At 38.5% G+C, this 27,859-nt stretch overlaps 1 protein-coding gene across 1 annotated transcript in view; it reads right to left on the bottom strand.

The window, feature by feature from the left end:
- itfg1 (integrin alpha FG-GAP repeat containing 1) overlaps nucleotides 1-27,859 on the bottom strand; it is a 282,738-nt gene that overhangs the window by 8,300 nt on the left and 246,579 nt on the right. Inside the window, exons 15-17 of the mRNA XM_038267323.1 lie at nucleotides 23,574-23,698; nucleotides 14,475-14,557; nucleotides 6,960-7,077 (exon numbers count right to left, since the gene is read on the bottom strand). Coding sequence (XP_038123251.1) covers nucleotides 6,960-7,077; nucleotides 14,475-14,557; nucleotides 23,574-23,698 — 326 coding nt within the window. The remainder of the gene's footprint in view (nucleotides 1-6,959; nucleotides 7,078-14,474; nucleotides 14,558-23,573; nucleotides 23,699-27,859) is intronic.

Here is a 27,859-nt window from a genome sequence, read left to right as displayed (position 1 = left end):
TGACATATAGCAATATTTCATTAGTAAAAGAGATTGATATGGTGTTTTTAAATGGCAATATATCAGCATATGAAGATATTGGGATATTTTAATGTATCAATATTTTTCCCTCGTCTTTAGAAGTTTTTAATTCTGTAAAAAAGAAGTTTTTGAGAAAGAAGAAGTAGTGTTTTTTTTTTTTTTAGACTTTAGAAACTCAGAAGATGATCAAATATCGGGTTAAATATCGGTGGGGTGGCCGATGTCCGATATTCAGTTTTAAGGCCGATACCGATAGGGGGCCGATTATATTGTGCATCCCTAAGCTTTATGATGGATATACAGCATATAATAGACCAACTGTTCTTTCATCATCAGCTTATCAGTTAAAAGCTGTCAGGTTGAACCTCAGATATAAGGTAAAGAACAAAAAACAAATCACGCTTAAAAAAATGAAATAAATAACTCTATCAGTAGTAAGTTAATAAATAGGCGTATGGATGATCAAAAGAAATTAAACATCAATGACTGAAAAAAAATGATATCTCAAACAAAGTAGAAGCATTTGATGAATCTGGAAAAAAAAACAAAGAAATATCTCGCATAAGACACTAAAATTTAATTTATCTTTTAGAGCAAACCTTTTTGGGAATGAAAAATAAAAATGTCAGAGGGAGAAAATCACCTATACAGAAATATTACTTTTTAAAGGTGAACTCGCACACTCTGGTTCTTTACTGTTTGTCACCTTGTGCTAGGTACACAAATGCTAATTATTAGTTAGCATTAGCATTAGCTGATCTGGTAGATACTATGCTTTAGTATAATATATATTTCTTAGCCTCTTTGCATCCTGAAGTTGGCTTCAAAGTTCAAAAGCTTGACGTTCACTCCTGTTTTGCTTCTTTTTTTTTGCTTTAAGTGGGATAAAGTAATTTCTCAATTCTTTCTTTGAGCTAAAATGATCTGAGCTTCATCTCAACCAACTATTTCTATTAGTGCAGAATGTTTGGTGTCGACGTTGGTATTGTAACCAAAGGTAAATATTTACATATCTTGAACCTGTTAACCTTTATCAAACTATTATAAATACACAAATCTGTCTTCAGTAAAACAAATATTTTCCTCCTGCACCAATCTAGCTTTTCTGTTTGTTTTTTTGTTTTTTTTAACAAAATCTTGTTATGATGAAACAGCTGCAGCTGTGACCCTTAACAAAATTGTTAGGTTCAAAAGTGTAGGTTTGTAAAAGAAGGACTGAACACACACAGAAAGGGACTTTCAACGGCTTCCTGCAGGAGGGGAGAGACGCAACCTATATTTGCTGTGATCAGTGGGAATAAAGTAGTTTTAATATGTTTTTAAGTGAGAAAATACACCTGAAAACTTCATCAGTGCAGTCAGTTCATCCAGAGTACAATCCTGCCTCCCAATGTTATTTCTGTCGGAGCTGCTCAGACCCCCACATACCAGCGGTGCGCTGTCAGTAGGAATCCCTTCATCAGCAGCCTCTGGCCGGGTTGCCTCCTCGCAGTTCACCGCGGCGGCTGGTAGGTGTTTTTCATCTAAATAATCCAAACTGCAGGCAGCAGGATAATAAAAGCGAACATATTCTGCCGGCAGATTTCTGCATTTTAAGTTAATTTATGCGTTAATAAACTGTTTAAGAGAAGTGATCAGAGCGGTCTGTGTCATCAGCGCTGTGTCTCTCTCCCAGCCAGCTCCCAAATCATTTTCTGTGATTGGATGATGCGGCGCGTTGAGCAGCAAAAATTCAATTTTTCCATCTCGAGCAGCAGCGCGTTTGCGGCGCGTCACGCGCGTCAGATGCTTAGTCATTCGTTGTGTTCGTCTGTCTGCTAAGCTCAAAACAACCGCGCCTGGCTTGACAGAGAATCCAGGAGAACAGCTGAGCCTATTTTCGACAGTGCACTTTTACTTTCGCCCTCTGGGGGGAGCCTCGCTGGAAAAGCAACACCGGTTGCATAGTGTACCTTTAAACAATTCCTTTAAATACCACTAGGTTTTTAATGACAGTTTGGTAGCTTTTAACCCTGTAATGCGAAATGTATCATATTTGATACATACGGTTTCTGAAATGTTTTGCGTCTGACACCTTTTGCATAATTTAATGGTAAAAACTTTGCTCAAAATCCTATTGTACACAATCAGATATACCTGATAACAGAGAGCAGAAGACTACACAAAAAATAATCTTGACTTATCACATAGTAATAAATTATTAATATAAAAAATGTATTTCTGTTTTTTCTTTTTACATATTTTGTTAAAAGGCCAAATAAGGACTTCAAACCAAAAAAAAGTAATTTTCTGTTTTGTTTTATTCTTGGATCGGGCTTTAAAGGGTTAACATAACACCAAAACTGATAGTCAGTAGGCTAGAAAATGGTTTAAAACATGGAGCCAGTCTACATGAAACCTGTTCTCAGAAGAGACAATTACCATCTTAACTCAGTGCCCTGACATAAATCCTATAGAGGAATCAGCCGGAAGCTAATATGAAGACGGCCTCAGGGGGAATCCAGGACTGATCTAGAAAGAATTTCCCTGTAAAAAGTATTAAAAGCTCAAAGAAAAGTGTTGATTTAAATGCTTTTTTTAAGAAGAAAAAAAAAAGACAGTTGAACCGTATGATTATAGATAAAATGTCCAAAAATTAGGTCATTAGATTGTGTTTAGCTGTGTTGAAAGAAGCAGCTGAACTGAAGGTAGCGTAGACTAAAACTCAATACTTAACAGATTCCTCTAAGGAGTGTTGTAGGAGTGCTGTGAGCGTCTGACACAGCCTGCTTACTTGTGCCACAAAGGACCACCTGCTGCTAGTTTGACTCATTTTTTAACATTTTCATAAGTTCTTTGTGTCGTACCCTGTGGTAAAAATACCCTCAAAACCTCTTAGATCCAAAGTCTGCTCAGATTCAGGCAGAAGCAGCAAAATCAGAGGTGGTGCTCACCTAACAGACAGACAAAGACACCAATGATTGACAACAAACTGTTTTTGTTGGAGAAGAATAAGAATCGTAGCGTCGAGGATCCATCAAGCTTTGTTTTCTTTACTTAAGACAAGACTAAAGAATAAAAGCCTCACAGAGAGGATAAGTAGCAAAAAGAGGATCCATGGATCAGTTTCTATCAACAAAAAGAATATTTTTATCCAAAGTCATTTTGAGTTTAACCAGTAAAAAATGAGTTCCTTAACAAAAAGGACTGAAAGCGAAAATTTTAATTATTCTGAATTCATTATAAAGCCAGCACACAAAAAGTCCTGAGTTAACGTTCACTAAGATTTCCGATCAGTGCAATTTATATTCTGTTGTAAGCACAGCATTGGTAAAAGCAGCTCAGCTTTGTAGAAAGCTGGTAATAAATGTTGCACTTTGGATCAAATTAAAACATTAATGCAGATTTAAAATTCATTGGTTGCTCAGTCTATCGCTGGAGTTTTTAACCCCACAAGGTTATATTTCCACCTATTGTCTATTGCAGCGCTAAGTGGTGCCCATCTCCACCAGTCAGGTTAGGGAGCAGAGCAACATAGAGACACAACATCATCTATGCACAAACACTTAAAACAGGGTTCCTACAGCATAAGGCAAGTTAAATTCAAGACTTTTTAAGACTTTTTAATGCCACTTGAAATAAAAATTTAAGACCAAATTCACAAGAAAAACCCGCTTGCGACAACTTAACCCAAAGGTTTATTTTAACATAAACCACTGCACTAATGTTTCAAATTTAGAAAAGCTTCCCATACAGGAAGAAAGCTAAAAACACACAAATGACAGATATATTTTAACAATTATTTAAACGGATTCACAAACTTTGTTTTAGCAGGGAACAAAACAAATCCGTTTTAAAGCCCCAACATAACCAGTGCTAAGTCTTTTTTGCAGCTATTTTTCTTTGTATGGTTTTCTTAGTATGTTTGATTTGGTGATAAGTGGAGGCGTTGCAGAGACAAGGGTGGAACTAAACTGAGAAATACCGGCTGGTTCTCAGTAACTCCATTTTGACGCTTTGTGTTTCGCGCTTCGCATGTGCGACTCCACTGCCTTAATTCCCATCGTTCCGAGCTTGAATGACTTCTTGCATAAATCCACTGAGCCTCATGTATGTTCCCTGGTTTTAGCCATGGAGAAAACTCTTGGCTGGAGACAATTTTGGTTACATTTACACTTGCTCATATTTTCCAGACAAAAAGTTATTGGCGCATCTCACAAATGTCCCGGCCGCAACAACGCTTTTATTGGTTCCGCTATCGGGACGGAACCAATAATGGCGAGCCGTTATTTTTTTTTTATATAAAAAAAAATAAAAAATTGTCAATTTTAACGTTTTATTTAGATTACAAACATAAATCGTAATAAAAATAATCCTATTTATGATGTTTTAAAAATTAAGACCTACGAAAGACTGATTTAAGACATTTTAATACCAATTAAGGCCTTAGTTTTATTTTGAAGAATTCAATGCCTTTTAAGACTTTTTAAGGACCCGCGGGAACCCTGTAAAAGCAATTTAGAAAGACCAATTAACCAGACATGCTTTTTTTATAGAGCCCTTGCATAAACGGGAAAATGTGCAAACTTCCAGGAATAACCTAAAGTATCTTTGTAGCTAACGGATTAAATGGATTTGGGTAATATTAAAAAGTTTGCTTTATGGGACAAAAGACAAAACTATCTATAGTAGGGTTATTCAAAGCGCCTGAACAGGAGTTTGGAAAACAACGGGCTTGACTGTAGATTGGAAAGAAGAAAAAAACCTCAGGCAATTTTTGGAAAAGGTGTTCACTTTGTTCTTGGCAAGCTGAAGGTAATTTTTTCAGAATCAGGTTTATTGTTCACAAACTAGGAATTTTTTATGGTACAATCGTGCAACATGAAACATATAATATATAATAGGTAAATAAAATTATAAAAATATCTATATTTAGAGATCACTCAGACTGAACTACAGTAACTGTGGTTTAAACAACAAAGCTAAATATGTTTGCTTTATTTTTTATTACTGACAAATGTGTCACCAGAACACATAAAAATTTCAAATATGTGAGCAAAATGTATGATTACACCTGTAAAAACCCCATAGAGCTATATGCATAGAAGACAGGAATATCTAGTGTAATACTGTTACTATTGGTGGTACCTGGGCTTATTTACCAAGTCATTATAAATAATCTGATTACAATGTAAACAAACAGCCAAAAACAGCAGTTATTCAAGAACATTTTAAAAGAGGAGAGCAGAGAAGAAACATTTCATGATGGTTCTGTAGAAAGTGCCGGTTTCCATTTACTGGTTTCTGGAATCAGAACTTAGATCAGAGTCAAACCAAACCTCAATAACTGTTTCTGTTCAAACCAGAAACCCAGATGAAACTGGAAAGCAATGCATGAGGTGACCATTTTGATTTGTTCCAGGTCAGGAGTCTTAACATTTTCCAGGCTGAGGACCCCCAAACTGATGGAGAGATGGAGCGGGGACCCCCTAATTATATATATAGTATGAAATAGTGTCATATCAAACTGGTCCTATAGCCACTCTATTACAGATGGAGTAATGTAACTAAAGTAATCCCTCCCTGGGATTTTTAAAGTATTTCTGATTCCTGGTTGATGGGACAGGTGTGAATGAAACTGTGCCCAGCTTGAAAGAGCTCCTGTGTGTCGCTGAATGTGTGCATTGATGACTGAAAGACATCTTCTGCCTCCATTTATCTGTTTACTACAGTTAATGTGGATTTAAAGACATTTCAATTAGGGGAAAAAAATGCAGGGGGGAATATAAAAAAAGGTCTAAGAAACCAAAACTTTCGCGACCCCCATGCAGTACTTCCATGGACCCCCTAGGAGTGGTGGACCCCCTGTTGAAGACCTTCATTCTAGGTAATAATTAAACCCCAGTCGGCCTCAGCAGATGGCCGCTCACATTAAGCCTGGTTCTGCTGGAGGTTTCTTGCTGTTAAAAGGGAGTTTTTCCTCTCCACTGTCGCTACTAGTATGCGTGGAGTGTGAGGGATTGCTGAAGAGTCAATGAGTCGATGCAATCAACTGGTTTTCCTTAGATAGAAAACTTTGAATCAATCTGACTGGATGATCTGGTGAACTGGAAAGAGCCTTGAGATGACATGTGTTGTGAATTGGTGCTATAGAAATAAACTGAATTGAATTGAATTTGCAGTAATTTTTCAAATGCCACTTGTATTGTGTTTGTTGTTGCCGTCCTCCAGTTTAAGATGGAAGCTATAAATATGAGCCGGTTGAAACCAGATCTTTTCTATAAGTGAAATTCAGCATTATTCCAGATGTAGCTAATATGCACTGATATTAACCTTAAAAAGGAGGACAATTATAGAGCTCCTGTGTGTAACAATGCTCATATGGTAGGTGGTCACACATCCACACACACAAAGCCCACAAGCTCAAAACAGCAGATGGTTCAAACCGGATGCCAGCGAGGAGGAGCTGCTGCTCTCCTCAGATCCACGGACGCCGTTCACACAGCGATGGAGGAAAAGGAAACGATAAAAAAAAGCACATTTCACAGGAATAACTATTAACCATTTGTATCCTTGGCCACACTAATGATATGGTGCACGTTTCAGTGACTGAAGTGCGCGGGTGTTGCTAAGAACAACCAGGCCAGAAGGAACTGAAGAACAAAACACATGAGAAACTCTGCAGCGACTCCCTGGAGGGCACATTTAGGCATTAATGAGCAGTAGATCTACCGTGCTGGAAGGACAGAAGAAGGCAATTACAGCTGAACGCCCTTCCAGGTTGTGGCCCGCAGAGATGGATAGATAGCAGGAGAGATGGACTGCATGTGTGGCTTAGTGGGGGGGCCAGTGGACTACAGGACAGGCAGTCAGGTTGGGACCAATCTGAGTCCGTCTTTCATTCACTGACACATAAATCAACAGGAAGATGTGAGTATTTACTACTTTTACATGCTGACCTTCTCTTTCCAGTGGAGGATGCCGATAATCACGAGGATGAAGACGCACACTCCGATCAGCGCGATGGCCGTCAGCAGGACGCTGTTGCTCGGAGTAAGGTACAACTTAGCGCTCCAGCTACAAACAGAAACAGGAAGAAAACAGGATGAGATGTTTATCGCTTCAGAATACTTTGGTTTACCCAAACCTCTGAGCATTTTCTATCATTTAACCTTATAATTTCTTGAATGTTTTGTTGTTCAAAAAAAGTTACCATTACATAAAAATGAGCTGTGTTACATTCTTTGTAGGTATGCTTTAAAATAGAGTTAGCAAAACTTCCAAAGTTACTACATTTCTCACTCTACTGGGGAAGAGGAGGGTGTTTAAGGAATATCTGAACATTTGTCTAGAAATATAGCATATAGCATACCATACTAGGGGTGTAAATAATAATCGTTTTGTATCGATGCATCGATCCAAAAGCCGACGATCCGATGCATCGATACGTCCGCAAGAGAATCGATTCATGTTTTTTTTCCCTCCGGTCTATTTTTCTCCATTTGCTCCTGGGCGTAATTCTCCTCCCGTGCTGCGGTGGCGCTAAACCTATTTTGCCCTCCTACCTCGCTTCCTGGTTATAGTCTTACAGCAGTGTGTTGCAGTGAGCTTAATGCAGACATTTTTAAATTATGCTCAATATTGAAGCGTGGTCTGTGCTACACGCTGTGGGTCTAGATACGGCCGAGGCGGTGAGGAAGTGGGGGCGAGTTTAGTCCGACGACGGAGGGACATGAGGGCCAAAAAGAGCGGAGATCCAGGTGGAAAAATGGTCCCAGCGTTCTTGCGCACCTCGCTCTTCTAGCGGGTCAAACTTCACGAGTTGTTTTCCGCAATTTCGGTCATAAAAACAAAACAAGCCGGCCTCCTGTCGGCGACACTGTCTGCGGTCAGCTGCAATTTGGGAGAGGAGCAGTGGAGCGTCTGTGGAGGGGGCGGGACGTCTGGAGCCGAGGTATTGCATTGCACTCATTGCACTGATTTTCTGCAGTATTTTTGCAGTATTTTTTAATGCAACTTTTCTACTTCTGTTATTTGCTGTTGTTTCTATAAAAAAAATGCATAACGATATTACAGCTTTCATTGATTTATTTCAAACTTGAAACTTTGTTTAGCCTGTAAGGTGTAAAAAAAAAATAATAATAAAAAAAAAATTTAACCGATTAATCGAATCGTATCGTTGTGTATTCTTGAGTAATGAAAATAATCGAATCGTTGGGTCAGAAAATCGATACTGAATCGAATCGCCATGATGGATGTGATTTACACCCCTATACCGTAACCAACTTTTTCTAGTTATAGTATAACTAGAAAAAGTTAATGTAACTTTTATTTATCTAAAGCATGATTCCTGTCATGATTCTGCCATTTGTGGACTTCTGTGTAAGTTTCTCTTTAAGTTCTCAGTTACACTTTAATTGATGTTATTCTGTGTTTTCTGGATCGTTTCTTTACCATTTTTCTGATATATTTCAGCGTGTTTTATTTTTTAAGTTACTCTTTGTTGCCCCCTTGTGTCATTTTCCTTTCCCTTAGCTCCTTTTAGTTACTTCTGTCTACACCTACTCCCTACACCTCCACTGGGGAGTATTGGCCTGGTGGTTAGAGCTGAGAGCTTGTGCTCTGAGAAGGTTGCAAGAACCCGGTTCGATCCACACAGCCTCCACTGTGGGTCCCTGAGCAAGACCCTTAACCCCACACTGCTCCCCGGGTCCTGCACAATGGCAGCCCACAGCTCCCCCAGCGGAGGGGTTAAAAGCAGAGTTAAATTTCTCCAATATGAGATCAATCAAGTTCAATTTCTATCAGCTAACTATTCCTGCAATTGTTTGTCTCCAATATATACACCTCCTATTCAGTTACTCCTTACTGGATCCTCCTCATTCTTTTGGTCTTCTCCTCCCTCGTGTCTCCTAGCTTTTTTTGGTTCTTGAGTTGTCATTGTTGACCAGTTCTGAATTTTGTATTTTTTATGTTTTTTCATTACATCTGCAAGAAACCACCAAAGCTTCCATTTCTGCATTTGGGTCCTATGAAAGCTTCACACAAATATCATAAAACTGTAAAAAATTGCAAAATTAAAAAAAAAATATATGCCCAATTAAGTAACAAAGAAAACCATTTAAAGGGATAAATTAAGCAACTAAATACTGACAATGACACTTTCATTTATTAAAAGATAAGATTTCAATATTTCAATTTTTAAAATCAAGATTTCAAGTAGTCCACTTCAATATTTTAACTTTATCTTGAAAAACATTAATCACTACCCTTAACAAAATAAAAGCTTCCCAAATAACTGTGCTTAAATATAAATTAAAGTTGAGAGAATGACAGAGGGTGATTCTCTGAGGAATGCTAAGTTAGAAAAGATCAGTGGATAAGATCTGCTTCACATCTAAATGTCGGTCGATCACTAATCTCCCAAAATTAAGGACATTTTAGCCAATCAATTGGTTCATCCCTACGTTTTACATAAACATCCTGCATGTGTTCAGGTATAAACGCACTAACAACCAATCGCCTGGAACGCTGATTGATCAGAGCATCGCTTTGGACAGATACGCTGCACAGGTTTCACCAGTAACCTCCTCCTCACACCCCGCTCTCTCTTGTTGTTCCTGCCCAATTAAAGTAGTTCTAATCCGCACATGATGCATGAATTATTGCCTACCAGCCCCCACTCACTTTAAAGAAACACCACCTCCCATAGTCTAAAATCCGGGATAATTTATCCGACTCGTGGGCATCAGTGAACAACTAACTATATCAGGAAGACTCCCAGAACTTCCGGGAGACTTGGGATGTCTGCATTATTTTCTTTATTTGTTATTTATTGTTTAATGTAATGCACCAAAAGGCATCTCTCTAACTATCTATAAATATACACTCACCGGCCACTTTATTAGGTACCCCATGCTAGTAACGGGTTGGACTCCCTTTTGCCTTCAGAACTGCCTCAATTCTTGGTGGCATAGATTCAACAAGGTGCTGGAAGCATTCCTCAGGGAGTTTGGTCCATATTGACATGATGGCATCACACAGTTGCCGCAGGTTTGTCGGCTGCACATCCATGATGCGACTCTCCCGTTCCACCACATCCCAAAGATGCTCTATTGGATTAAGATCTGGTGACTGTGGAGGCCATTTGAGTACAGTGAACTCATTGTCATGTTCAAGAAACCAGTCTGAGATGATTCCAGCTTTATGACATGGCGCATTATCCTGCTGAAAGTAGCCATCAGAAGTTGGGTACATTGTGGTCATAAAGGGATGGACATGGTCAGCAACAATACTCAGGTAGGCTGTGGCGTTGCAACGATGCTCAATTGGTACCAAGGGGCCCAAAGAGTGCCAAGAAAATATTCCCCACACCATGACACCACCACCACCAGCCTGAACCGTTGAAACAAGGCAGGATGGATCCATGCTTTCATGTTGTAGACGCCAAATTCTGAGCCTACCATCCGAATGTCGCAGCAGAAATCGAGACTCATCAGACCAGGCAACGTTTTTCCAATCTTCTATTGTCCAATTTCCATGAGCTTGTGCAAATTGTAGCCTCAGTTTCCTGTTCTTAGCTGAAAGGAGTGGCACCCGGTGTGGTCTTCTGCTGCTGTAGCCCATCTGCCTCAAAGTTCGACGTACTGTGCGTTCAGAGATGCTCTTCTGCCCACCTTGGTTGTAACGGGTGGTTATTTGAGTCACTGTTGCCCTTCTATCAGCTCGAACCAGTCTGGCCATTCTCCTCTGACCTCTGGCATCAACAAGGCATTTCCGCCCACAGAACTGCCGCTCACTGGATGTATTTTCTTTTTCGGACCATTCTCTGTAAACCCTAGAGATGGTTGTGCGTGAAAATCCCAGTAGATCAGCAGTTTCTGAAATACTCAAACCAGCCATTCTGGCACCAACAATCATGCCACGTTCAAAGTCACTCAAATCACCTTTCTTCCCCATACTGATGCTCGGTCTGAACTGCAGGAGATTGTCTTGACCATGTCTACATGCCTAAATGCACTGAGTTGCCGCCATGAGATTGGCTGCTTAGAAATTAAGTGTTAAAGAGCAGTTGGACAGGTGTACCTAATAAAGTGGCCGGTGAGTGTAGATATCAGTGTATTGTGGCTCTCTTGTGTTCTCAACAATAGGAAAGCATTCAACAAATATATGTTTGAGCTCATTTTTGGAAAATAAAAGAACCTAATCAAAGCGTTCGGGTGGAATAACTGTAGGTCCATCAGCCCCACCCTTAGAGTGTCCCCAACAACTTTCATCACAAAGTCACACCCTTGGTTTTGAATATCTACGATCAGAGGCAGAAACAACAGCCTTTCACCAAAGCCTAGCCGATTTAACATGTCCAAAGAACAAGAGTGCATCTTGTTTCATCGAGCTATAATATCTCTGTCTCCACTGTCACAATCATCCAGACAAGCTATTGTTACGTTTTCGTCATTTCATAAGAAGTAAAATAACGCATAAATGTTATCTCTCTAAAACTGTCAAAAGAAATCTCTTTGAAACACTTGACGACTAAGTGATTTTACACGTGGGAGAAATGTGTGCAGGGGGAGACATGAGAGTGTGTGTTTGTCGGAGCTCAACAGCCATCTGGAGCTCCTCCTGGGCTTTGATAACAACATGTGAACAACACCATCATAACATGAGCACGCAATGCTGCCATGTAATGGTGTTTGCTCACTAGGCATTGTTTTTTTCTCTTTGTTTTCTCAGAACCGACACCTATCCGTATCAAGTAAAATAAACTTCACTATATCATTTGGTATCAGATTAGTAATTCCAGTGTTGAAATGTTTCTATGGCAACAAGTTTAACTCTGTTTCCATGCTGGTAAGAAGAAGAGCCAGAAAAGTGTTTAAACCATGATGCTTAGACCTCTTCAAATAATACCTTTTTCATCAAATCTATTGAATTTGATGTTTTTCCCATTCTCCAAGGTCTAAATGAACAAAATATGCCAGTTATTTCTATCTTGGACCTTGGATATGCCTGCCGCAAGAGCCATTTAGTTTTCGTGTTGACGTTTGTCAAAAACGTCGAAAAATTTGGGGTATTACGTCTTTTTTTTTTCTTTGTAGCTTCCCATAGGTTTCTGCTAAAACATTGAAAGTGGTGCTAAATGAAAGCTAATAAAATTATCTTGCATATGGTGTCAAACATATAAACACCTGTGTAAATTTTCACTAATTTAAATGCAGAAAAATGCACATTTTGATGCTCGGAATGAATAAAATCATGCGATACAGACCTTTATTTCAAAAATGTTACTCATAATTCACATATATCCCTTAATAATATGTAATAGGGTTAATTTTAATTAATGTTTGACTGTTGTTGGGTAACTACAACGACCTTAATTATAAATGTTAGCATAGGCGGATCTACTGGGGTGGCATAGGGTGGCAACTGCCACCCTAAATGACAGCCTTGCCACCCCTGCTGCCACCCCAGTTGGCGGTAGGGGTGGCAAGGCTTATAAATTATGGATCATTTGAGAATTACGGCCACTAATTTCCAATGTCGGACTGCAGTGAATGCAGCACGAGATGACGCGAGAGCGACTGAGACTGATTGTTTTGAAAACCGAATGGGGCAAAGCGAGGGAGCCAGGGGTCATGGGGAGAGGAGACACGGGATGAAACAGGTAAAAACTAACTATCTATCGAGAAATGAAATCATAATGAAAGCACAATGTTGCTAGCATAGCTGAAATGCTGATTTTGAGATGATAAAAATCAGGTTGCAGAAAGTTATTTCTTTAACTATGATGTTAGTTAGGCCTGACGTCTCAGGCTCATAAAGACATATTTGCGGTCAACTATGACAGAAAAGAGACGATCAAGTTTTGTTTTACTCAAATCAAAACGCACAAAGGCATTGGATCTAAATAAAGTTGTGAAGCGTTTTGCTGAGCAACATGGAAATCACTGCATTCAGCTGTTATAGTCATGTTAACTTTATTATGCTCTCTGGTGAGCCTTTACAGAGCTGTTACATTTTGCTTTGGCACCTGAGAAAATCTGATATTTCCTTTAATAAAACCAAAAGTGTTAAAAGTTAAAAATGTGATACTGGTGTGAATCCTGCTTAATATGAAGCAGTGTTGTTGTTTCTTTTTTTGTATATATAATATGAAACTATCCAGAAATGACCCGTATGAACCAACTCACAAGCAAAATGTATTTTTCTGTTGCTTCTTTTCAGATTTGTGGAGATTTTGATGTAACATACAGAACCCGCCTTTTTGTTGATTTGTTGATACAGCAGTATGGAGGACCAACTCTGCCATATTTAAAAATAAATACAGAAATAAATGCTCAATAAATAAATTGCCACCAAAAATACAAACAACAAATAAATGTAAGTAGAAATTAAATTATACAGCTAGTCATAAAGGTATATAACTCTTTTAATTGGCTTCTTTATTTCTTTGCCTTTTTAATATTTACCTTATTTATTTTTTTGTCATTTCTTATCTTCAACTTCATTTTTTCATTACTTATATTTTTAAGTATTTATTTATGTGCATGTTATCATATTTTTGTCTGTTTTATTCTTCCTTTGTATTTTTTTACCCTAGTTATTTCTTCGCCGCTATTTCTTTCTGCCTGACCTTTTAACATTTCTGGCTGCCATTATAATATAATTTCTAATTACATTTATTTGTTGATTGTATTTTTGGTGGCAATTAATTGTATGCTTATTTATTTATTGAGCATTTATTTATTTCTGTATTTATTTTTAAATATGGCAGAGTTGGTCCTCCATTTACAGCTCTATCTACAGCAGATCTACATGCATGAAATGTCCCTTTCATGTTGCCTTAACTGCTGTATGTCAAGTTACTGAGGAACAAATGGGGTAAATGTGTGTTCAGAGTAAACAATACATAGATGTCCAGTACCTTGTTCGGGTGCCTTGACCCATTTATTTCTACTGTGTAGTTCTGCTCACTTTAGTCCAGCTCAGTCCATAGATCTCTGATGGGGAACTTTTTCTTTCTATCGTTTGTTCTTGTGCAAATGCTGCAAAGCTGCCTCTCTGACAGTCAATCTCACACATCTGCGACTCAGCACCTGTGTCTTACCTTAATACCTTTCCTGTCATAAGGCCCATCTAGAAGTATGATAACATAGGAGATAGACTATCTCCTATTAAGTGAGATCACATTGTACGATGTATTATTAATATGAACCGTTTCACATGAAACACTAGTACTGTACATACTATTCTCACCAAACTGTGATAACTGTGATTAAATTCAGTGTAAACAAATGCCATATGTTGCCACCCCTAAAAAATTCCTGCCCCCCTCTCGCCACCCCATAAATATTTTTCTAGATCCGCCCCTGAATGTTAGACATGTAAATGTTAGACAATAGGTTTGATGAAAAAAGTATTTTTTGAGGAGGTATAATGATGCTGCATATCTACAGTTCGTGCTCATGTACCTGCGGGGATTATTGTGTGGGTAGGGAATAACTATGAGCTGAGAGTTGGGAATGATGGCCGTCCACTCCTGTTTCCTCATCTCCTGCAAAGACAGAGAGAAAAAACCCATGAAATGAAGATAAACTTGGGAAAACCAAACAGCACAAGCTTCAGATAGAGCTGTCTGCATCACACACATCCTCACTCATATCCAGTCCTCTGACATTAAGTGCTGCTTTCTTTTCCTCCTGCTTCCAGCTGAAGCTTTATGTTAAGTTGTCCATTTAGTTACATATATTACTGTGAATCACTGTGATAAAGTTATTTTTATGGCAGTCTGTCAATTCAGCAAAGGCAGATAATACTGTTCTTTATCCAAATAGAAATGTAGATATACTGACTCCCATCTTTTACACAAATATTTAATAGCAGAATATCACAAATCTAAAACCATTTAGAACTTTTGTCCATTTTTTTGGGGTCTATAAAACCAATTTCAACGTCGTGTTTTGAGTGGTTTTCTATTAGCGCAACACTTAGCACATTATTGTAAAGTGGAAGGAAAGGAATCCATGGTTTTATTCTTTTAAACAATAAAAGCAGATAAAACTATGTCGTGCATCTATACCAACAGAACAGAACAGTTGTTATTTCATTGCTAATATTATTTCGAATCTCCACTGCTTAAAACTGACGTTGGGTTCTAGAATGATGGGGGGGTTTTTTTGGGTGTGGAGAAAATTAGTTAATTAAAAACAGGCGTCTGCGTCGGGGGGGCGCTGCTTGACCGGAGAGGGAGACGCACACACAGATCTGTGCAGCGGGAGATTTTGGTTTGGTTGGATGCTAAAAACTAGTTTAAAATAAAAGAAGACAGATTAAACTGCAATCAAAGTTGGTCTCAGCGCAACAGAACGGACATTTAGAAACCTGATTGGAGTTTGCACTCAGAGGACGCCGGCCAGTGCAAGAAGACGCCGCCGGGAGGAAAGAAAGACGCTCCCAGTGAGATCTGGTCTTCATTTTTCTTTTTGGGGATTTTTGTTGGTACCACACTTTTTTTTGATTTTTCATTTTGGAACGGGACTTTGGACCTAAACAGAGAAACACTTCCAGGACTTTGTTTTGAGTTAGGAGGATATGGAACTCCTTTGTGGACATTTTTATTAAAAATAAAAAGAACAGGCCATTTTGGACTTTCAGTTATTATTATTATTATTATTTTTTTTTTTGTGATATAAATTGAGTGTTTTGAGTCTAACTTATAGTTTTTGAAGGATTTTTGGTTATTGATCTATTGTTAGTATTGTATTTTTTTTAAATAAATCATTGTTACTAAAAATCAACAAATTTCCTATTGAATGGTTGGATTTTTACTTTCGTATCAAATTAATGATGTAACATATTTTATCTGTTTTCCTGTGACAGATCCCCCTTCAGTATATGGTGAGTTCTGCTTTTAATCAAGCTGAATTTGACGCGAGTATTTGTTAGTTAATTCCATTTCCAAAATTGGAGAACAAACTTGGAAAAAGGAAAAGATGATCAAACATCTGCTGCCAGCTCAACAAAACACTTTTTTAACAGCAGGTAATGTTTTTTTTTCCTGTTTTTTGTAATGTTCACATTGTTTTCTTATGTTTAGTCTGGAAAAAGCCTGCGTTGCTCGGTTAATAAACTGTATGGGCATGGCCTTAAATACTGATTACATACATGATTACGTTCTGATTTTATCTTCTCATTTATGTATGTTCACTCTCAGTCTTTAGTAACTGCAAAAGACGTCAGACATAACTTCACTCACAGACAGACTATGTTCTTTATTATTCTCTCTCTGTGGAAAATCTTGGGTTTAATGTTGCTTTTCCTGGTGTGGATTTGAAATTACTTTTGGAAAAACTAAAAACTATCCTGAGTTTGTTGGACTTATTTTTACACTAGCTGTCATTGTTTTAACTGTAGTTATTTTTTTGCAGTGTAAGGCAGTTGGTTGAACTAGATTTTTAGGGGAACCAACTAAAAAGTCCAACCCGGTTTTCCAGATTTTAAGGTCTCTTACATCCAGCCTTTTGCTGCTCTATCAAAAAAATTCTCAATAAAACAGCTTTGAGCTTCTTAATGCGTGTGAACACCTTATGAAGACCCTGTAGTTCTGTAAATACAAGAGTAGGTTTAAAACACATACAAAATATTAAGGGAACAGGAGAGAGACAACAGAGCATAATAATAAAAACCCATTAGGGCAGAGGCCAGGATTAAGAAATCATTACATAGAAAATTGTAAAGCTGAAAAAACTAACATGTCTTATTAGAAATGTGGGTTAAATAGAGCTTAAAGTTCAGGATAACCGGCAATTTACCTCATTGTGTTTAAGATAAACAAACAACCAAACCAGCAATAAAGGAGTGGAGTGAAGGAAAAATATCGCTGTGGCAGAGGAGTTTCTGAACTGCCTGTACTGATAGTTCTGTGTGGGTGTTGACAGCCTTGGACTGACTTGTCCCTCTCTGGGCCATAAAACCTCATAAAATCTGATAAGTTTGACCATGAAACAGGCTTTCTTCCACAAGAGAACACAGGGATGGACTCTGGCACAGCTGGAAAGCTGGTGAGTACTGCGTGACTTTGCATCAGGACCACACATTATTATCTGCATTTAATTAATGTCTTCATTTTAGAAGAGAGGTGTCAGTTTCTAAGGAGATTATGGGGAAACAGGTGAACTTGATCTGAGAAGATTTTAGCCAGATTATCATAAATAATGTCGTCATTTTCTACTTCTATCTTGAGAAGTCAATACTTCCAGCCAAATTAAGCAGTGTTTATTGGGCCGGACGCCCTTTCTGGACCAACCTGGGAATCAAATCCCTTTATCAAAGCTCATTTCACCATAGAATGACTTTTATAACATAAATAACACAAAACAATACTAAAAAGATCCCATTTATAAGCTAGAAATCAAAGTGCAAACTTGTAAAGGAAAGTGAGAGTCCATGTTTAGATTTAACCCTATAATGCCAAATGTATCATATTTGATACATACTGTTTCTGAAATGTTTTGTGACACCTTTTGCATAATTTAATGGTAAAAACTTTGCTCAAAATCCTATTGCACACAATCAGATATACCTGATAACAGCCAGTAGAAGACTACACAAAAAATAATCTTGACTTATCGCATAGTAATAAATTATTAATATCAAAAATGTATTTCTGTTTTTTCTTTTTACATATTTTGTTAAAAGGGCAAATAAGGAATTCAAACAAAAAAAAAGTAATTTTCAATTTAGTTTTTTTCTTGGATCGGGCTTTAAAGGGTTAAATGATGACCAAAGCTATCAAAATCAGCTTTACGTTCACTGAAAAGAGCCTAAAAATATATTCCTACTTCTGCATTCATTAGAAGATTACAGACAGATTAAGACAAATATTTAATCTTACTGTATCATTTGCATTTTCCACAAATCATGAAACCAAAAACTGTAGAGAATGATTAAAGAATCTATAATTTGCTAACGGTGACTCTGAGAACCCAGGATTCAGCCAGGCAGGATTTTATACAAATAGTAGGTGGATTTTTAAAATCATACTTTAGAGCGGCTGCTGACGTCACTCTGCTGCCCCCGCCGCACAGAATGCTTTTTCGTTTTCGAGTTGTGGACAGTACTTTGCAGACAGACCATGTAAACGAAAAAGCCATGTCCGTTGTGTTTTCTCCTTGATTATGGCATAAATGTGCAGTGTTAAAGAAGAAAATTCAAGTGCAAATAGGATGACTGATTACTAATTTCATTTATGAGTCAAATAATGCAGCCACATTCTTAAAATGAAAAAGCATTTCTGGAAATGCTTTTTCATTTTCAAATTTTACATTTCAAATTGAATTTTGGTATGTATTTGCTGGGGTACATTTTGAAAAATGAATCTCTAATGTCTTTTTCTTTTTAATTTTAATTAAGTAAAAGGATGATCAGTGTTGAAGAAAATTCAAATGCAAATAGGATGATTGATTACTTATTTCATTTATGAGTCAAACAATGCAGCCACATTCTTAAAATGAAAAAGCATTTCTGGAAATGCTTTTTTATTTTAAATATGGTAATGATTTGCTTCCATATAACTGAACAGAATGGTGGTTCAGAATGGCGTTAGAGGAGAAACACTGCAGAATGTGAGCTCTAAGTCCCCGTCCACACGAAGTCAAAACGAACACGAAACGCTAATATTTTCTAGAACGTTTGTCGTAAAGACGGAGACGTAAAATAAATGTGATCATCCACACGAATGCATGAAAACGCTGCAAAATGTATGCCAGGCCTGTAAGTGGCGCTGTGGTGCCAAAGCAAATATAGGCGACAAAATGTTGGGCATGCGCACTAATATTTATAGCCTACATGGTTGCCCTGCAGGTCCATTTTCGTTGTTCAGTCAAATTCAGGTGCTGAACTATGTGGTCGATATTGCTCTGTTCTTCCTGGAGATATTCCAGAAGAAGAAGATTCTGTTGTAAGCCCGACAGCAGGGTGAGTAGCATTAGCAGCAACCATTCAACACAGTACGGCGCCATTGTTGTTGTGATACTGTGTCGCGCATGCGTGTTTAGAGGCGACGCTATGATGCATGCGTGTAAGAAAAAAAATGCGGTTAGAGCGTAAAGATGGAAACGCGAAAACGGCGTTTCAAAATCTTCCCACTCTGAAGGCTTAATAAAAAAAAGATCGTTTACAGACACCGAAACGCCGGCTTCATATGGATGAGAGGCTGGTTTGGTGAAAAATTTGTGCGTTTAGGCCAGGGTTTGACTTCGTGTGGACGGGGCCTAAGAGCAGATCAAGCACAGGGACTCAGAAAGGAAGACGCTGCACACTTGACTCTGGGATGATTCTTGTATAGCTGTATAGGAGGAGACATTCTGGCAGGGAATAACTGAGAGGCCGGTATATTTAGGCAGAGTTTATCAAATTAAAATTCCACATCATTAACAACCAGTATAAACCAGAGTTTAGACTTTTCATCTACTTTTATATTAAACCCTTGTTGCATCCAGACCATTGTAGTTAATGAATTCAGTGATACCCATAGGCAACATCAGCAACCTCATCTGATATCCCACCAACATAATAAGGCTTGGAGCTAGAACATCTTTAACATGCTGCTGCTGCTTTCTAATCATGATTCCCCATTCCTCATTAACAGAGAGGACCCACATCATGCAGCTCTGATAAATAAGTGTGCAGAAACGGTATTGCTTTTCAAATAAAAAGCACATTTCTGCCTGAGCCATTGTTGGACAGCTCTTGGAAAGCAACAACCAATCCCTGTGGCAGACGGGGGATGGAGCCGAGTCAGACTCTACTGCTGCTTCCTGGGAGCAGATCTGATCAGGCTGTTTGGAAGAGGAAACTGCTCCCAAGTCTTCAGAGAGAAACACAGACGCTCTGGTTCAAAGCCAGCGAAACTAGCACACTACGAGAGAGCCGACGGAGACGGATTCAGATGTGGCGGGTGAGAGTGACAAGTAGGGAACTGATTAGTGAAGTAAACCACTTCGAGCAAAGGGAATCCCCTGGGTGGAAGATAAGTGAGCAGAAGGAGAGGCACTCACTGAGAAAGAGGAAAGTAAACGATAGGAGCCATTGGACAGAAGATGGAAGATATTCAAACGCATTTCACAGACCCTGTCCTTCAGTCAAACAGCTACTGCTGTTACAGGTGAGAAAGTGTGAAAAACGCAGCAGGGGAGATGGTAAGATAACAGGACGGAAAGACAAGATTGGATCAAAAATAGATCAGGAATCAGAGTGACAGATCAAGGACAAAAAGATCTATAGTTGCTAAAATGGTGGTAATATGAAACGCTGGGTAGGATTTTCAAAAACTGTCCTCTTTACGGTGGAGGCCAGCTACTCCTCATTAAATATCATGCAGTCCCTCCACTCTCCAGACCCTCTGTCGAGGAAAAAAAAAGTCCACTTTGCATAATAGGCTGCATCTTTAGGCATTCATTAAAGTCACTTTGTTGAAGCAATGGGTAAGGAGGAGGGAACACAAGATTATATAAACATGTATAGAAAAGAAAAGCAGAAATAAAAAGGAAGATGAAGCAGACTGGTTGGGCTGAGAGCTTTTGATTCGCTATAGCTTTAGAGTTTGTTGGACTGAATCATTTGCAATTTAAATAAGCTGCTTGACGAAGACCTTGGGACCGCATGGGAGAGGGGAAAAAGCAGCTCTGTTGTTGCTAATATTCAGAGTGACAAGCGCACGGGGAGAGGAAACAGAGATGGAGATGGATACGCAGATGGGGAGAGAGCCGAGCTGAAGAGCGATGACATTTCTGGAAGTATGTGGGCGACGAATAAATTACATCAACAAAACCGTTCCATATTCACCATATTAGTTTAATATTAGCATGTCGCATGACGGGGAGCACATCTGGGCCGCTTCCAGAGTTACTCATGCATCGTTGGCTTCAAGAAATGTTGAACAAAGGTTTGGTTTAAGGACACATCCATGTGGATCTGTTGTTATTTCTGACCAGAAACTGATTCCTAGGATCAAAGTAATCTGAATTTTTAAACAAGAGCTAAAATGTTCCAACAGGTTAAAAGATCCTTTAATGAGAGGCCAAAGAGTCAGAGTCTTTCTATGGTTGGATGGAGCCATAGAACAATGAAGCTCTGTCCCTTCACCACATGTTTCTGCTTTTAGAGAAGGTTCTTCTCACTTAAAAGGAAAACCAGCTAAACTGGCCGAGCCAAAAAAACTCCAAAACAATGAGAACGACAGCATTGATTTGCATCTCACTTGAAATGTGCCAATAACAAATCTAAAATCTTAATCTAAATAAAGATGTTAATTGCAGTCACTTCATATCTGCTAACAAATGATTGCTTCCCATTGAGAAAAAAACATTTATTGTTTATTTTTTACAGTAAAAGAACTGTTATTGACAAAAAACAATTAGTTGTCCCTTTAATTTTATATATTAAGATCATAATAAAAATAAATATAACTGAAGATTTGATTGTTACCATGACAAATGCTTCTAAAATAATATAAATTTCTGTTTTAAATACATGCAATTCAATCATTTTAATATCACTTCCTGAAAATACTAGAAATATATAATAGCCTATATAATAGAAACTGTGGTTTTCCTTCAATGATAAGGTGTCTCACAACGACTCATTTATAGCTGTGAATAATATTTATCCCATAAAAAGTTTCTATTTATATTTTAACCTTTAACCTTTTTTCTTCTTTTTAAGTACACATTGACATCTTTAAAGTAAAACCTCCTAACACTTGGAATGAGGATGTAGACAGAAAAAGTGCTTCTTCAAAAGATAGGGCCGAACACTGTTTATGTTTATGACAAGTGAAAATCCTTCACTGCTGCTCATTAAGCAGAGGAAGCAAAGGTAAATATGAATGCGAAAATATGAGTATGTGGGTTTTAAATGAGTCATACGTTTTATAAAGGAAACCAAAGACTGGAATAGAAAAGTGGAAAGAAACAGACTGATTGGTGCTGGGATTTAAACCCTGTTCAGCTGACACACACAAACACGTAATTAGTGCTTAAAAGATGTGGGAACAGCAGCTTTCTCACATTATCTAATGAGCTGCTCTCATTAGCAGACGTTTTGTTTGAACATATTTTGTGACAGCTGATACTAGGTATCATATTTTCCTGCATAAACAGCAATAAAAAAAACATATATATATCCAAACCAAGTGTTAAATGACAGCAGAGGATTAACACCCAGCTACATGAAGTTGTTTCTGCTCAATGTTATCAGCTCGATAGAACATAGAAATATATTTTCCAGATTATAAACCGCTAGTTTTTTGCTTTAGACCATGCGGCTTATAAGAAAGTTTGGCTTTTCCTGGATTTTTCCTCACCTCCAGAGGGTGAAGTCAAAGTTTGAAGTAACAGAACAAGGGGCTAATTTTCATTTAGCACCAGAACATGCTAGCAGCAGACACAACGGAGAGCAAATCTCCCAAATTCACACATTTTGCCATTTATTTGACTCATTAAAGCTGCCGAACCAATTAAGAGACTGAGCTCAACTGCTGTAGAGCTAAAAATAAAGAGCTGATGAAGCCTTATCTTTCGTTAAAAGCTCTTAGTGCTGTGAGCTAACAAGCTAACTGGAGCTAACTAGAGCAAGCATTCTTCATCCCTATTCCAGGGGCTATATGTAGAGCTCCCTCTACAGGTTTGGTGGTAGACAGTTCAGTAGATATCAGTAGCTTATGGCTCGATGTGGCTTATACATCTAAGTTTACACTTTTTTCAAAATAAATTTTGTGGGCGCGGGTTATAGTGAGGTGCGCTCTATAGTCCGGAAAATACGGTAGCATCCAGGGCAGCATCCAGCAAGTAATAATAAAACTGAATCTAGTTATACAGGTATTATACAGGAATGAGTAACTCTAATTTAATGCTTTTAAATGCTCTTAGAAATAATTTTAATGCCTTCTACAAGTACCCATGACTGTAATATATATATATATATATTCCGAACATACGGATTTACGATCAACCAGAAGCAGTTCCGTGCAAATATATTGCCATATATGTGATTTTTGTTTTAAATAAAGCATTTTAAATTCCACGATAATCACATTTAATGAATTTTAATGCCAATTAAGGCCTTAATCAAACAAAAATTCTTAAAATGATTTTTGACCCGCGGAAACTCTGTTATAAAACTACTGCATACGACTTTTAAATGTTAAATGTTTCATTATTTATTCTATCAGTTGATATTTTTCTGGACGGATTTTTTGGCTCTTAATATCACAATCCTGAGGCTTTCTTTTCTCTTGCAGACTAAACTTAATACATAGACATTAAGTGCCTGAGACATGCATGGCACGCAGTGCTCAGAGGGACAGAAACTGTTCAGAGATAACTCAATTTGGTGTTTAAATTTAAGCGTTGTATTCCAGTGAAACTTGCACCTGGGGGTTTAAATCTTATGTTTCTTTGAGCTTTAAAGATCTTTATTTTTTTTCTTGCAGCCTGTATTCATTCCCATCTTGTGCATCCCTTGGTAAAACAGCTCTGTGCTCGAATATGTTTCTGAATATGCGTCCTCACCGTTTCTCCAGGCTGCCTGGGAATGCCAACAAAGAGGTGATCCAGGAAGTTGGCGCTGCGTCCAAGGCCCAGCACAGTGTAGGGCAGCTGCAGGGAGAAATGTGCTGATTGGCTTAACTGGCCCGCTGCAGGAAAAAAGAAAAAGAAAAGAAGAGATTTTTAATGGAAACTGAAAAGAAAAAGAAATAAACTGATGAAAGGAAGTTGTGTGATATGTTTAAATAGACATATAAGCAAAGTAACTGTTCACAGAAAGAGAACTGTTTATGCTAAATAACTCAGTCAGTTTCCCCCTCAGAGAGAGGTCACGCTGCAAACTGAGTTTGGTTCCAAGATCCGTTCCTTTACCCTTTTCCTTCTGAATGAGAATACTTTCTGGAAACTTCAAAGGACTCACTGTAGTGTTAATTTTACCAGCCATTTTTAAATTTAGTTTAGTTTTAGTCCAGTTTCAGCATCGTTTGTTAGTTTTTATCACATTTAGCCGACATCATCGCATTTCTATTTAGTCTAGTCTATAAGTCGACTATAAGTCAGAGCATTTTAGTCTTTATTTTAGTCCAAGGAAACATCATTTTATTTGTTTAGTTTTAGTCAACAAAAACTGTCAACATTTTAGTCTAGTTTTAGTCAGGACATAATTTCAACCTTTTACTTTTTTGTCAGCAGATAATATTTAACATTTCCTAAAATTATTTCACATTTCAACATTTTCTCTCATCTTTTTGATAAAAAACACAATTTTAAGGAACACATGCAGACATGGCAGATGTTCTGACAATATTTGCATATTTATATTGAGTTACAGAAAGACAAAAAGTGAGTAAAAACACTATATAATTGTGTTTTTACTCACTTTACTAAACAATATATAGAGCTACTTTTTTCTGTCCATTAATGTTTATTTATTTATTTTTTATTTTATTTTTTTATTTATATATTGTAATTATTGTGATCAATTTGCTCCGTCAATCCCGGCGCATGCGCGCTTCATTTGCAGTCTGGACGCTGAGGGTAAACATCCTGCGGCTCTGACTGCAGCGCTGAGAGGGACTCCTGTGGGAGCGGGAGAACGGGGTTGGGATGGGGGAGGCGCCCCACGGCAGCAGCTGCCGCTGGAGGACAAGAGTAGGAACGATACATGCTTTCACTTAAGAGTTTCCAAAAGCCGCCAGTGACACCATAAAAAAATCGCCAGATTTGTCGCTAGTCGCTTTTTTGAAAAATAGTTGCTGGAGGGGTTTGAAAAGTAAATATAAATATAGCGACAAAGTCGCTGAGTTGGCAAGACTGAGGCTACTCTGTGTCCGCCGCCCCCTCCAAGTTTGAAAGTGGGTGAGCTAACGAGGAGGAGACAGGATTTGAAAAAAACATAAAATAATAATATAAAATTTTTGTCTCGTCTTTGTTCGTGAACTAAAATATACATAGATTTTAGCCCAGTCTTTATTTACTGAACTGCATTTTCGTCTCGTCTTTATTAGTCCACGAAAATTATTTCTGATTTACTCCCAGATATTGTTTATTAGTGGGGATTTTCGTCTCGTCTCGTTTTCGTTCGGTGAAAAATATGCATTGACGAAAATATTTTCGTTTATGAAATTAACACTAACTCACTGTCAGTGTTACGCAGATCCAAGCAGAGTTTGGATCAGTGGAGATGCCCACACATACATATAAGCACCCAGTCCTGTACAAAGTTCAGGATTTTTCTGTTCTGTCTGATGATCATGAATTAAATAAAGTCACCTACGTTGGCTTGGTGATAAAACAACCTGATGTCTCATCCTTCTTGATAATGCTAAAATTCTCCTTCAGTTTTATTACAGTTTATTTTAAAATCTGCTTCAGGTGCTTCAGATGTCTGTTGCAAGACGATGAGTCATGCAGTCTCATTTGAACTGCATAACTTTCCCCCAAAAAGGCTTTAGAGTTTTATTTGCTTTTATTTGCTCTGGTGGTAACTGAGAGAAAAGAAGGTATCCGACATAATCATAGTGTTCTCCCTTGCAAACACCACCATGAAAAAGACTTCAATTTCATATATGGTTGTTTGGAACCTACAAAGTCAATGATTCGATGCAACAAGCTGGGTTTCCTTAGAAAACTTTAAACCAATCTGTTTGCATAATCTGACAAAATTCTCTTATAAATTACCTTGAGATGACCTATGTTAGGATATGTTGCTATATAAATAAACTAAACTGAACTAAATTGAATTTAGGGATATCTACTGCTGCAAATGAGGGGCATGAAAAAGACATTAAGGTCCTATAAAAAAACAAAACTTAGAAAGTGAATTCTAATTCAGAAAGTAAATTCTAAAGGTGCGATACCGACTGCGTTGTCCAGGGCAGGAGGTGTGGTTTTACATAGTATTCCTATGAATATGGCGTTGGCAAAGCAGGGAAGAGGTCGTCATGGCAAAACAAACAGGGACTGGTTGTGATGTAAGTTGAAGGAATGCAGCCAATTTCAGCTCAAAATGGTCAGCCAGGATTTCATAGGACGAGTCGCTGAACTTGTTTTGCTGTAGAAAACCGATCAACGGTGTCAGGGTTAATGTCCATTGGTCAACTTGATTCCCCAGAGACAAAAAAAATTTGGAGAGCCACCATCTACTCCATGACATGGATGATGGTCCGATTTAGGGGTCCCCCCATTTATCTAGCTGGGCAGGGAGCAGTGGGAGGAGGCAGCGGCTGGCCAGGGTCTCTGCTGTAAGCTTACATGACAAATGATGAATGACATTTTAAAAGCCACCTAAAAACCTCTTTCGAGCATTCCTTATTTAATCCTTTTTCAACATAATTTTATCTATAGTCCATTTTGATAAAAAAAAAAAAAGACAATCTCAGATGAACTGACAAGCAGATGATGCAGTGATGAGTTAAATAGGCTTTTGGGGCCTACAGTATAGGTCCTATGGGGCCTTGGAAGGCCTATAGGGTTTCAAGAGGAGAGTCTGGCTGAATGTCAAACCTTGGCATCAGGAGGAGTTGTGTAGGTTATGTCCAGGCTATTTAATAGTGGACCAGCTCTACACTCTCTACAGGGTGCTGAAGGATCATGGGAGTTTGCCCAACCGGTCCGTATGTGTTTTGTCAACCTGAAGTAGGTATTTCACTGTGCCAGGAGTATGGAGTCAGGGGCCCTTTACTAGGGGCCATCCAGTCTCTGTACAAACAGAGCAGGAGTTTAGCCCGAATTGCCATTATTAGGTTGGACCAGTTTCGGGTCCAGTTAGGACTCTGGCAGGGCTGCCCTCTTTAACCAGTGCTGTTCATTACTTTATGGACAGGATTTCCGGAAGTTTTTTATTTGAATGCTGTATTCAGTTGTACGTACAGCACTTTGATGACCTTTGTTATTATAAAAGTGCTTAACCAATAAAGGGGTAAAGTGGTATGGTATGACTGGTGTGCCTCTGCTATAATGAGAACTGCTATAATGAAGTGGCACCAGTCTGTTGTGGTAAAAGCTGAGGCAAACGCTGAAGCTCTCAATTTACTGGGGTCAGTCTACGTTCCAAAACTCCCCTAATTCACCTTAGTCATGAAATTTGGATCATGACAGACAGAAATCGGTACTGGATACAAAGAGCTGAAATTAGCTTTCTCTGCAGGATGGCTGGGCTCTCCCTTAGAGATAGGGTGAGGAGCTCAGTCATCTAGGAGAGGCTGGGAGTAGAGCCGCTTCTCTAAGGAGAGGACTCAGCTTTTTTGGTAGCTTCTTGCAAGTCTCATCCGGAGGAGAACTAGCAGGCAACCCAAGATGTGCTTGATGGACTATGCTAAGCTGGAGGAGGTGTCGGGGGAGAGGGATCCCTCAGAAATCTGACAGTGTTTGTTAAATTGTGTACATTTTTTAGCAAGACAACAGTGTGAAGTTAAGAAGTTCCCAACTAAAACTACCGAGTTTTTGTTAAAGGGTTAAAGTCTCATTGAAAACATCCAAACACTAGCAAACTCAGAAGAGGGTAGCCCCATTTAAACTACCCTCTGGAAACCGATCCGTGCCGAGCTTGATTCCTTACGACTATTTACACACCACGCTAGCACGGTTCCTCGCCTCCTAGTGACAACCTAAAGTACAACTGCTCTCTAGAGGTAAACAAGCAAATCAACATGGCGCCGTCCATAACATTCAGGACGTTTGCTGAGAGTCAGGCGAAGAAGGCAGCCTTTGGTGAATTTACTTGACAGAGTCGGCGTTTGGGAAGTGGATACAACAAATGATAGTCTAATCAGGGCTTACAGATGCAGGAAACAACCACAGATGTTGAG

The sequence above is a fragment of the Cyprinodon tularosa genome, unplaced genomic scaffold (assembly GCF_016077235.1).
Source record: "Cyprinodon tularosa strain WSP-4 unplaced genomic scaffold, ASM1607723v1 ctg67, whole genome shotgun sequence".
Classification (NCBI taxonomy): Eukaryota; Metazoa; Chordata; class Actinopteri; order Cyprinodontiformes; family Cyprinodontidae; genus Cyprinodon; species Cyprinodon tularosa.
Note: the sequence above shows the minus strand (reverse complement) of the source record. Positions and strands in the feature narration are given on the sequence as shown.